Here is a 12,865-nt window from a genome sequence, read left to right on the forward strand (position 1 = left end):
TGGTTCATTTTTTATCAGGGTAATTCATTTCTAGCTCTTGGAAGGCAGTGGATGTAACAGGCTGTTCTCTGCCTGTGAGCCAATCTAGACCTCAGGGAGGGCTGTGAGCCCCCTGCACCATGATTTTTGAACAAAATCAGTATTTTTTTGCAACATGGACTCCCTTTTCGAAAAAAGTGTCTGATTTGCACATTCTCTTCTGCATCTGGAATTACTGAGAGCAGTGTTTGCCCTGTCATGTTGGCCGGGTCCCATCAGGAGGATGATCGGCATCCTCTGAACTGCTGGAGTTAGGCAGCTTTTCCTGTTTTCTTCTTTTCCATATGTTTGCCAGGTTTTGTGTACATGTCGGTCCTTTCATGCTTTGCTGGTGCTGATTGTTTTCCTGCCTGCAGCTGCTTTGGGGCAGACATCATGTTCTGCACAGCAGCTGTTCAGAAAAATAAAAAAAACTCAAATATTTTTGTGCCAGGAGCAGGGATCCCAACCTTGCTTGGGAGGATCTATCCTCTAGCACCTCCTTCACTCTTTGAATCCTTACAGCAGTAATGGCTGGAGCATCTCAGGGATGTTTTGCAGATGTTGGTATCTGCCTTCCGTAGTGGCCCTTGCTGGGGATTTGGAGCATTTTTTCCTTGGAATGACCCTGTGGCTCCTGCAGAACCTCTCCTCCCACGCTGAAAAACGTCTGAACCTTGCTGGGTCCCTGCTTTGATGTCTTTCCATCAAACCACAAATGTTGGATGAAACTGGGTGTTCCCCAGTGCATAAAATGTTATCTGTCCTTCTGCTCACTCCAGAGGTCCCGTTTCATGTGGCCAGTGGAGCAAATCTGTAATTTATGGGAGAAAGAAGCAGCAGGACCCAACTAACCAAATCTTGGTGTTGCTTTTTTTTTTCCTTCTCAGGATTTTGTGAACCATTTCCATGTCCTTTTGCCACAAGGGATCAGCCCATCTAAGCACAATATCCAAGATTTCTTCAGGAAGATAAAACTCAATCTAGACAATTACCAAGTTGGAAGAACAATGGTAAATGTCCACCCTCAGCTCAGCATTTAAAACACAGATATAACATTTGCTTGTATTTCTGTCTGATAAATGAATATCTATATATGGTTTTAATTAATGAAACTATTTTTCTTCTGTCTACCAAAAATCAATGATTTAAATGAAACCTTTGATATTGTTAACATAAAACAGTAAGGAAGAATATTGTTTTTTTATTGATTGTAATGAGGCAACCTCAAAAACCTCATATCCTCCAAAATCTGTGTGTGTGTGTAGACTTGATTTGATGGTCGTCATTTTGCCTTCCCTGAGGGGAAAGCTCTGTAATTTAGAGTTTAGACAGTCACAGGCTGTTGTGAAACTGCTGAAACCTGTTAGAGGTGCCTTCACAAAAATCAGCTCCTCAACTTTCCTGGGAGCATCCAGGACTCAGAAACCAAGAGGATTAAATCATTTGACTTGTGGTGTGGGAAGCTTTCCATGCTAGTGTTTTTGGGGTTGTTTTGGCCAGGTTTTCATGAAGGAGCGGGAGCGGCAGCTTCTGCAGGACCTGCTGCACCAGGAGGTGCTGCGGAGGATCACCCTGCTGCAGCGCTGGTTCCGCAGCCTGCTCTGCAGGAGGCAGTTCCTGAGCCTGCGGCACGCGGCCATCAGCATACAGGTGGGTGCTGGTGCTGGATTCCAGTGCAGATTACCATCCCCAAATCCTACAGACAGAGCCCCTGGGTAAAATCAGGTCTCCTGTCCAAGGAAGGAGCTTGGCAGTCAGGATTGACTCCTACTGTCGTAATAATTTGGGAATGGAGGGGAGCTGGAGAGGTTGCATGAAGGCAGGTGCTGTCCCATCTTCACACAACACCCATTACATGGAATCCCCCGCTGTGTTTGCAGAGATTTTGGCGTAGCTACCAGAGCCGAAAAAAAGGCAAACCATCCCCAGACCCTTTGGTTCTCAGCAAAGCCGCTGTCGTCCTGCAGAGCCACTGGCGAGGTTTTGTGGAGCGCCGGAGGTTCCTGCAGATGCAGTTTGCAGCCCACCTCATCCAGAGCTGCTGGCGGGAGCATGCCAGGCGCCGGCACGCCGCGGCCACCAGCATCCAGGCAGCCTGGCGGGGACACCGCAGCCGGCAGGCGTACACAGCCCGCAGGAGCAGAGCCGTGTGCCTGCAGGCAGCCTGCCGGGGCTACTTGGCAAGGCAAAGGTAACGCCCAGGAATGTTTTTGGTGATGTGTTTTGGTGATGCTCACAGGGGGAGGAAGGTGGTTGGTGTGAATCGAGGCACTGCAGTGACTTACACAGGGCAGGGTCCCCTTGTCACATCCATGACCCTCTCCCCACCTGCCCTGATCCTTTGTTTGCCCACACTTTCTAACAATTTAGCTGCACGTCCTGCTCTTGGAATAAGCAGAGCCTATTTCAGGTTGGAGCACGTAGGCAGTGCAAAGCCAAGGCTGTAAATAATCGCAGGGGTTTTTTTTCCCCTTGGCAGCAGCACCAGTTTAAGTAGCCTATTTTTAACTCAGATTGCCTCACCAGTGTGTTTGCTGTGCTGGCTCACAAGGACAAGGGATACCGGAGCCAGCCGCTGCGGAGGGCACAGGATTTCCAGCATGCCTTGGCTCTCTGGCTGGGGGGTAGGTCACGATTCACTCTCCAGAGCTGCTGCCTGCAAGGTGGGGAGCACCTTAACGTCGCTTGGAACATTTGGGAGCTGCAGAGAGCTCTTGGTGCTGAGCACAAGTCCCTGCTAGTTGTTCCAGCCGCAGTCCAGGAAGGATGGCGAAGATGGAGAAGCCAAGGGGGTGTGATGGGTTAAGCTTTTCTGGCACCAACAGCTTATGAAGGAGCTAGACCAGGGATGGCTGGACCCACTGCCATCAGCATGAGGAGAGCTTTCAGGTGCGTTGGGGCAGCCCTTCAGTAGCAGAGATGGCAGAGGAGGAGAAGGTTTAAAACCAAACGTGCCTTGCCTTGTCTTGCACCAGATGTGCAAGGAGGGTCACTTGAGATGCTGGTGGTGGTGATGTGATGGTTGTGGTGGTGATGAGGCAGCACTAGTGCAGTGCCTTGAAGGGTCCTGAGTGGTCACAGGGCTGAATATCCTGGTTTTCTGCTTTCTTCCAGGTTTAGAGCTTTGAAAGAGCAGCAATTAAAAGAGATGCAGCTGGAGAATGGCCTGGCAGGTAGAGAAGAGGTTGGACTGGAAGCAGATGTTTTGGAAATTAAGGGCTCTGACCCATCTAAATGGGAGGACAGCTCATTTGAAGAGCGAGTGAGAGCTGTAGAACAGCATAAATCACTGATGGAGAATAATCGGGTGAATCACGTGGACCCGCTGGATACCTCCCTGTACAAAAGGCACGAGAGAGCCAGCAGCCAGAGCGGGATGGACACCGAGGAGGAGATCATAGTGAGAGAGAGGCCCAAGTCACTGGAGGATCTCAACCAGAAAAAAGTGGTTCGTGCAAAGAGGGAAAGCCGAAGGATGCGGGAACTGGAACAGGCAAAATTCAGTTTGGAGCTCCTCAAGGTCCGCTCCACGGGTGGGCTGTCACCTTCGGAAGAGCAGCGCTGGGCCACCGAGTTGGTGTCCGAGGCATTGCATTCCCCTCAGGGAACCCCGGAGAGTGAGAGCTCTCAAGGGAGCTTCGAGTTGTTAAGCAGTGAAGATACCTCAAATAGTAAACTCATTTCTTTAGGCTTAGACGAGCATGATGTACAGTCATTTTCCACAGACTCCCTGCCCAGCAGTCCCCAGGCTCAGCTTCAGGAGAAGCCTTTCTGTGCAGCGGATGGGGACAACGATTTGTCCGGCTGCAGACAGACCCCAGCAGACACGGCGCTGCCCGATAACCTCACCAGGAGGGAACATGGGGTCAGTGACCCCCAGGATGCTATAAAGGTTCACCCAAGAGAAACCCTCCTTTCCAGCAACCTCCCAACTTTCTATGTTCCACCACAAGACAATGTGAAGGTGAAGCTTGTGGAAAATAACCTGAGGAAGAAAGCAGTGGAAAGAGAGGAAAGGACAGTTATGTTCTCCGAGGTCAGGAAGGACTCTGAGCCAGACCAGGGCAAAGCCTTAGGAGAAGAAGAGAAAGAGGAGAAACCTTCTTCCAAGAGAGAGGAACATGGGACAGTGACAGCAGCACGGGCCCTTTCTCCAGATTCTGTCATCAAAAGACTGGAAAAGCTCAACGTGGAGAAGGAGGAAAGGCAAAAGCAGCTTCAGCTGCAAAATGAGAGGGAGATGATGGAGCAGATCCGTCAGCAGAAGGAAATTCTGGAGAGACAGCGCAAAGCCTTCGAGCAGCAAGGGAGGGTAGAGGCTTTGCAGAGGACAGAGCAGAGCAGAGTGAAGGACCCTTCCCTCAAACCAGCCAAAAAAGCAGACAGCCGGCCTCAGTCAGTCCTCATCCTACACGCCCAGAGCAGAGGGGAGCACTGCCCCACCCCAGGCGTGGCTCCGACCTCAGCAGTGGACATCAGGGGTCTCACTGTTGGGACCAGAGGGGGCTCTCCAGCCCACAGTGCCCCCAAAGACCGACCTGTCAGCATGTTTGTGGAGCGAAGAGAAGGTGTGGAACCCCGCTGCCATTCCAAACCAGCTCTGGACCCCAAGGACCACCCGGGCAGCCATTTCTCAAGGACAGAGCGCCTCCGGCAACCTCGGATGCCCAACCAGGCCACTGAGGAGATGAGGGCAAGCTCCATGTTCTTCACGCCAAAAGACAATCCCTTCGGCCTCCAGTGAGTAAAGAGACGGTGGGCTTTCTCCTAGGCTTTCTCCTAGGCTTTCTCCTAGGCTTTCTCCTAGGCTTTCTCCTAGGCTTTCTCCTAGGCTTTCTCCTAGGCTTTCTCCTAGACTTTCTCCTAGGCTTTCTCCTAGGCTTTCTCCTAGGCTTTCTCCTAGACTTTCTCCTAGGCTTTCTCCTAGGCTTTCTCCTAGGCTTTCTCTTAGGCTTTCTCCTAGCCTTTCTCCTAGGCTTTCTGCTAGGCTTTCTCCTAGCCTTTCTCCTAGCCTTTCTCCTAGGCTTTCTCCTAGGCTTTCTCCTAGGCTTGCTCTTAAGCTTTCTCCTAGGCTTTCTCCTAGGCTTTCTCCTAGGCTTTCTGCTAGGCTTTCTCCTAGGCTTTCTCTTAGGCTTTCTCCTAGGCTTTCTCTTAAGCTTTCTCCTAGGCTTTCTTCTAGGCTTTCTCCTAGGCTTTCTCCTAGGCTTTCTCCTAGGCTTTCTCCTAGGCTTTCTCTTAGGCTTTCTCCTAGGCTTTCTCTTAAGCTTTCTCCTAGGCTTTCTTCTAGGCTTTCTCCTCAGGCTGTCTCCATAGGCTTTCTCCGTTGGCCCTTTGTTGTGCTAAGGACCTTATTGTACAAAGGGTCCAGAATGTTGTTTCTGGAGTCTGCACAAACCCCATAGTTAAACAAAGGGTTCTTGATCTTCTAGCAATGAGGAGGTGGAGGTCAGAGGGAAAGGAAAAAGACCTGGAATATGATTTCTTAGTCTCCTACAACTTTATATAATCCAGGGGAAATAATCATGGACATTAGCAGGTGAAGAGAGTCAATAAACAGGCTCAATACTGTTTTTATTTACCCACCATGAACAGGAGTTTAGTTCTCAAAGTAAAACACAATGAATAAATTCTTAGGATTTTTGGGTAGTTGGAATAGAAATGACTCAATGAGGCAAAAAAATCCAGAATTTTCCTTGTTTACCACATAATTAATACATCCAGCAAAGCCATGGGGACACTCTGACCATTGTAGATGGGAAAACACTAGCTCTCCAGAGTGAGTTTGGGAGTGAATGCTCTTTGGAGACTGTATCATTCACATATGTAATTAATTACACCTGTAATGGACTTAGCAGTTGCTCAGTGCCATCGCGTTGCTCAACCTCGCTGCTGCTCCAGGGTCTGGAGATGACAGAAAGATCTTGGGACATTTGCTCCCACTCTTGTGTTGCTTAAGGTGCTTTGCTAATTTTGTGGTGGTTTTGGCCACGTAGCTCAAAAAGGATATCAATCGCCCCCCTCCTAAATCCTGCTGCACCCTTTCCAAGGCAACAGCTCCCAGTGAATGACTGCTGGTAACTCAAGGTACCTCCAAGTGTAGTGGTCTTGTGGTTTCTGTGCCATTGTAACAGAAAATTCCTGTTTAAAATTTATTTTCCTGGTTCATGCACAACATGAACAAGGAACAGGAAGAAAAAGACATTAAGAATTTTAATTTTTGCTCTGCAACAGAATAGTCACCCAAAGTACATATAGAATCCCAAAGTACAAAGGTACAATCCATAACCACCTTGCTGTATAAAGTTGACAGGCAGAATGTTTTCTCTTCTTGTCTTGTATTAAGTCCAATCCTGAAGAATTCCAAGCAATTCCAAAACCCCATGACCTCTGACTTGCAATTTAGTCTTGACTGCTTGGACTGGACTGTGTGCTCCCAGGAGCTGGGCTAGTGTGGTAGGAAGACTTTGGGGAGAGGATGAAAGATCTCTGTTCTGTTGTGTTTCAGCAGAGAGGCAAATCATCAGTGCCTTTCCAAGGGTGAACTAGCACGGAAGCCGTTTAAGATGCCGGGGTCTGGCAGAGGCGAGGTGAGTTGTGACTTGTTTATTTTTTCTTTCTGTTGGAAAGGGGGGGAAAATAACTTATTTTACCAGTTTTCCCTAAAAAGCTTCAAAGAAGTGAACTCTGAAGCACAAGGGCTGCTAGACATGGGTAGGGAGGGGGGATATGACAGCACAGTAACCTCCACACCTTCTTTTAAAATAAAAAGACTGTAGGAATAATTTGTAACAGTTCTGGATAAAAGGATCCCATGATCCTGATGGCAAACACTGTCCAACGCTGTCTTGTCTTGGTTTGGTTTAACGTCCGTTTGAGTAACACCCATGGTTGTCCATTTTCACTGTCCTGTCTTAGTTTTTGTTCTTCCTGGTCCTTTGCTGTTTTCACCAGACACAATACTGCATCCCCTCCATGGGGTGCAGTGGCACTCAGAGACATCTTTAGGCTACATGGGTAGAGTCTCCTTTTTACTTTAAAACCCTTCTTTTCGTTTTGTTTTGTTTTATCCTTTGGTCAAGCAGGTGCCCAGACCGAGCCATAAAAAGAAAGCCCGCATGGCGCGGACGCGCTCCGATTTCTTGACTAGAGGTACTTTTGCTGATGGGGAGGGGGATACGGAGGAAGAGGATTACGATGGCAGTTTTGAGTTCCTTCTCTCCTCTGAGCACCCTCCTCACGCCGAGGCAGTGCCCGCAGCCCGCCTGGGGCAGGCCTGTTACAGTGACTCCGAAATGGTAATTGCGGAGCTGCGGGAGCCTTTCTTTGCTAACCTTAGCTGCGCTCATCCCTCCACTGCTTCTTTTCCCCACTCCCAAGGATGCTGTAGAGGGGTAAATTTGGAAAACACAGCAGAAACTGAGGCAAAGTCACAGAATCGCAGAATCACAGAATGGTTTGGATTGGAAGGGACTTCAGATCTCAATTCCAAATCCCTGCCATGGGCAGAGACACCTTCCACTAGACCAGGGTGCTCAGAGCTCCATCCAAACTCTGTTTCTTGCTCCTGGGTTGATTAGATACCCACCACACTTCCTATAGTTTTCCTGGATCATTTCAACTTGTATTGCACAATTACCTATTTTGGGGGGCTTTAACCTCAATCCTCCCCTTGGAAACTTTTGACCTAAAAAAGATCTATATACATCTGTAAAGAAAATGAAAGTAAATATTGTCCAAAAAAACAACAGACAACAAAATTATATAAATCCTACACCTTCTACTTTTGATTTTTTTATCCTTAGCCAGAATAACCAATGATTATTTGATCGTCAATTATCAGAATGCTGACAGACCACAGCTCAGAGAAAGCAAAACCATGGAAACTGGGCAGTGAAAATGTAGTGAGAGCAAAATAGTGGGTTTAAAACAAGGACAACCAACCTAAACTGTTTTTTCCAAGCACAGTGACAAGTATCCCTTAGCAGGTCTGACATGAGCCAGCACAGTGGGAGCTTTTGCATCTCAGGCTTAACCTCCCCACCCACATAAGCTGCTTTTGGAAAATCACAAACCAAGAGGTTTCAGGAGTGGAAGAGGCCAACAGATTCCAACCTGCTCATAATTTTTTTCCTGAGGTGGTGGAGATGTCCCCGTAGGAGTGTGAATAAACACCAGGAATCATGTAGTACTGTGAGAGTTTGGGTGGAGTGCTGGGTAGGGCTGCCATGTTCCTCTCCTCCAGCTGCAGTACAAGATGTGGAGCTGAGTATAAAACCAAAGAAAAGCATGAAACTCAAAGCCAGATATTTATTTTGTGCCACAGCATTGCTGTGGGTTCAGAAAACATCCCTTGTGATCCTGAAAGCTCCTTTTCCAAGAAAAGCAAGTGGCCAAGGAGGGCTTTTCATGACTTTTCTTTTAGCAGCTCTTATTATAAAGGATAATTTTTCCCAGGATAATTTCCTCACTGGAAGAGGGCAAATATTTACAAATTCCATAAATTTTTTTAAGCCTTCTCTTGATAAACTTGCTGGGGGTTGAGACAGGAATACTCAAAACCTGATTGAAAGACACATCTCTATGGACTGAGATAACCTGGCTGCTTCTCTATGCAAGTCCTTGCTTGAGGATTGGGAAAGGAAGAATTTTATGTAGGAAAATGTACTTTTTTTACATTGAATCATAGGAACATTTAGGTTGGAAAAGATCGCTAAGATTGTTGAGTCACAAACCCAGCACCACCTTGTTCATCACCAAACCATGGAGCCTGTGCCATGCCTGGAGTGCCTTGCTGTGCTCCTGCAGGCTGCCCACCTACAGAGGGAATTGTAGCTGTAGGAATCATTCCCTCTGGGCTGTGAAAAGTGCCGTGCTGCTGCTTGGCAAGCTCCATCTTTGGGAGCATCCTGGGTCACTGTACTCCTTGGAAGTGCTCCTTGGGACTCTGCTCACCTGGTTTAACAGCTCTCACCGCATGCCAGTAGCAGTAGGAGTCACCTCTCTCCTGTCTCTGCTGTGTCCCTCTTCTCTGCTCTCCAGCACTGGTTCTAACTGGTGGTCAGGACTTTCACCCCTGGTGTTTTAAGTTCTGCTTTCTAGGGCAGCACTACCCCTGACGCCGTGTGCTCCGCGCTGCCCTCCCTCTGTGTGTCCTGACAATGTGTCCAGTGTTTCCATCTGTATTTTGTATTGCAGGTTTGGGACCAGCCCTTTGGCTTAGGGCTTTTTTGAGGTCAGGATCATCACAAGTAGCAAAGTTTAGGGACTGTTCATTTCATATTTATTATCAGAGCTCAGTTGGGTGTTGCAGATGGCAGAGCAGCCTGTGATAAAGCTGGAATGGTGCCTCTTGGGGTGTTTTGGGTCCCAACACAAAGATACAGAGGTTGATGTCTGTGCAGACACTTGATAATGTCTTGTGAGAGTCACATGGAGGCGTCTGGCAGCCACCATGTGCAGGCTGGTTCCCATGCCAGTGAATAGCTCCTTCATACAGCTCCTGCCTCCAGCTATGACTTCCCAAAACAGCCTCTTGCCATGTCCTGCTCAGCAGCCGAGGCTGCTGGCTGCATGAACGAGAGATCACGTGCAGCCCCATGGAGCCCAGCACATGATGGGTCACCAGCTGCACTGTCTGCTTTGCCCATTTTTTTCTTGGCCATCAAGCCACTGGTGGTGTACCCCAGCTGGTGAGTAGAGGCCCACTGGAATCCAATGCTCCTGACCCATGTTCAGGGCATCCCAGAGCATCAAACACCCAGAGCATCTGCAGCTGGAGCTGGAACCCATGGGGCACCACTCCATGAAGTGGCTGCTGCAGATACACTTGACTCTGAGGTTCTATAAGGATTAAGGGCTTCCTGACAAGACCGAGATTCAAGTTTTTTGGCTGGTCAATAGCCAAGGATTAACCTACCTTGAAGCGAGACACAAGTGGAAGGAACAGCTCCTGGCTGTTCCTGTCAGCACCTGTTAACACCACTTTTGTTTGGCACCTAAGCCTGCAGAGCTTTCCTATAGCAGCTGCATAAATGGAAAGCCTTGCCTAGAGGAATCACACCAGAAATACCCTCTGGAAACATCCTTAGAGAGTGGGACCTGGATAATGAACCAGTTGCTTTGCTCCACCCTCCACACTAAAGCCATGAATTGACAAACGTGGGTCCAAGTACCTTCTACCAGCTGATCCCAAGTACAGCTGAAGAGTGAGCAATGAAAGAAGATCTCTTGTCCTAAGACATTTAGAGGGATCTTCAGGAAATTTTTCCATGCAGCACACAGCTGCACACAGCTGCACACAGCTGCCTGCTGGGATAAGTCCCTTGGCCATAGTCACCTTATGGGAAACACAGGTTACTCTCTCAGAGGAAAAATATTTGGGGTACCTTCCTCATCCAGGAGACAACTTCAGGACCCCAGTTATTGCCATTTGCCTTCACAATGCTTTGTGGTGTTCCCTAGCAGGGGATTTTCTGGTGCAGATGCTCATCTTGACATCTGAGGAGGTTTCCCATCCTTTCCCTTCAGAGTTTCCTGGCAGAGAACCTCAAACAGAAGGATATTGTGCCAAAAATGCCTTTTAGTCTTTATTTACTAAAGCTGGAAACTCAAAAATTACTTGAAATTACTCAAGAACAAAACCATATTGTGTGGGCAAATATTTGACAGATAATTTTTAGAACAAGTAGTAGGTTTGGGCTGGATGGAGATAACTTTTTTAAGTTCTTAATGGCTTTTTTCCCAGTATCCATCCACAGTTTCTATGTGATCATCACCTAGATGTAAGAATGAAAGGAACAAAGTCTCTTTCATGGTTTAAGCAGTTCCTGACTTTCCCAGTGATGATTTTGCCTTGCATGCTGCCATCTCCTGGCTGGAAGAGATGTTAGTCCAGGGTGGGGGGAAGGGAATAAAACATGGAAAAAGAGTAAATATGGCACATGTGACCTCCCTGGAGCCTACTTGATATAGAATTTTATTTAAATATTTTTAACAGAAGTAAAATAATTTATTTAAAATATAGAGCATTCAGTTGAGACATTGAGATGATAGGAAAACTCCAAGGAGATATTTGATCATCATCTCCCAAATCCTTTCACACAACTGATTCTCCACTTTCCTCATGCTGGAAGTTTCTCCTCCAGGAGTCCAGCTCCCAAATCACAGCTGCAATTGGAAAATAGAACAAAAATTTAGATATTTTTAAAATATGATAAGTCCATTTCTGGGCTATTTCATGAGATCCTGTTAGGTTGAATTACTGCAAATTCATCCCACCCTTAAAAATGATCCAAGGACATTTTAAATGGTGGCAAAGGTGGAGATATTAAAGCTGAAAAATTTCTTTGTTAAAGGGTTCCTTTTGGTGTGTCCTTGGCATAAAGACTTGGGTCTTTATTTCTGTAAAGTGCTCAGCAAGAGCTGGAGGAGGAACTTCTGCTGGGACAGATCCAGGTGGTTGAAGGTTCCCTTGGGGAGTCCCTTCATTGTGGCTGATGGGACACTGGGTGGAGAGTTGGAATGCCTGGATGAAAATGGTGTAAGAGCTGTGCAGGCTGAGCTATAAGGACCCGTGTCTTGATGCAAACTGATTTTCATCACCAGTTGCTGAAGGAAGAAGAAGGTTGGACCTGATTGGAGAGTTGGAGCAATGAAATGCCTCTCTTTATTAGGAGTCATTAAAATATTTCTCATGGGGCTTACCAGGACAGTGTGTTTTCACCTGTAGGCAAATAGAAATAAAGATGTAGGAGATGAAATAGCTGATCTTTGATAGGAAAAAAAACCAAACATCTGATACTCCAAGGGCTGTCTTATTTTTAAATGTTTCATGCAACAATTCCAAATTGTTACAGACCGTGCAGCGATTCACCTCTGGGGAAGGCCAGGCCAAACTGCACAAAACCATGTCTCAAGGGGAGATTGGAAAGCTAGCAGCCACACAGAAGAATCTGACTCTGGATGGGAGGTAGGAATTGTGGCTGGAGATGACAGACAAGTCCTTCCTGTGTCCCTCTTGCTCTCCAACACCCTGTTGAGCCACCCAGGCTCCCCCTGCATCATGAGTTACCCATCCCACCTTTTCTGCATGACCATGGACAGACCCAGTCAGGTCTGGCTCGCACCACAAGTTTTGGTGACATGGACCACATGTTCCATCCCAAAACACTGAATCCTGTGCATGAAACTGAAGTTTGAATGAGAAGCCACATTTCCCTGGTAGAAATTGTGTGGATTTATCTCCTCAGGAAGGTCCAGAAGACTGAGGTAGTTTTGGGTAGAAAGACCTTTCCTAGTTAAGGCAGTTCCTCTTTCCATGACTTATTTCCAGGCCTCAACGAGCCAAGATGAGGTTTTGGGTGAAGGGAAAGCAGGGGGAGAAGAAGACCCCCCGGGAGAAGCTTGCTACCCAGTCTGAGCTGCTGGAGCTGTACGCAGAGCAGGAAGCCCCTGGCAGGGAGGCCGTTCCTGGCTTGCAGCTTGGCGAAGGTACGTGGTGGGGGGACACAGGACCAGTTGTAAGGAGAGAGAAGCTGGGTTGGGAAATTGGGATGTCCTTGCTGGTTCATGTCTCTTCATTCATGGATGGTGTCAACCCAGAACGATGGCAAGTAGGTTAGGGGTGGGATCCATAACAGATCTCAAGGAATTCCATGTCACTAATCCTTCCAGCCGCCATCTGGACATGGACAGATGTTTCCTCCCTTGAGGGAGGAAATAACCAAAGCAGAAATGACATTCAATCTTCCTGTGAGTTCTACACTGTGCTTCTCTCCTCCACAGGTTTATTCTAATGCCCACCTCCCAGTTTTAGTGTCACAATTATTTTTTGTCTGGTCCTCAA

The 12,865-nt window shown here is 47.6% G+C and overlaps 1 protein-coding gene across 14 annotated transcripts in view; it reads left to right on the forward strand.

Annotated features, from left to right (window-relative positions):
* The window catches only part of MYO9A (myosin IXA), a 174,006-nt gene that overhangs the window by 145,977 nt on the left and 15,164 nt on the right, over positions 1–12,865 (forward strand). For 6 of the 14 annotated variants that reach the window (XM_088063197.1, XM_088063203.1, XM_088063199.1 and 3 more), the window contains 8 exons: positions 909–1,031; positions 1,522–1,671; positions 1,902–2,212; positions 3,136–4,761; positions 6,527–6,608; positions 7,101–7,316; positions 11,877–11,989; positions 12,353–12,510. In XM_088063197.1, coding sequence (XP_087919323.1) covers positions 909–1,031; positions 1,522–1,671; positions 1,902–2,212; positions 3,136–4,761; positions 6,527–6,608; positions 7,101–7,316; positions 11,877–11,989; positions 12,353–12,510 — 2,779 coding nt within the window. The remainder of the gene's footprint in view (positions 1–908; positions 1,032–1,521; positions 1,672–1,901; positions 2,213–3,135; positions 4,762–6,526; positions 6,609–7,100; positions 7,317–11,876; positions 11,990–12,352; positions 12,511–12,865) is intronic. The other 8 variants (XM_088063198.1, XM_088063201.1, XM_088063206.1 and 5 more) reach the window with 6 other exon arrangements.

The sequence above is a fragment of the Pseudopodoces humilis genome, chromosome 16 (genome assembly GCF_049639895.1).
Source record: "Pseudopodoces humilis isolate 2021_Gansu_Grassland_sample_001 chromosome 16, ASM4963989v1, whole genome shotgun sequence".
In the NCBI taxonomy this organism is placed as follows: domain Eukaryota; kingdom Metazoa; phylum Chordata; class Aves; order Passeriformes; family Paridae; genus Pseudopodoces; species Pseudopodoces humilis.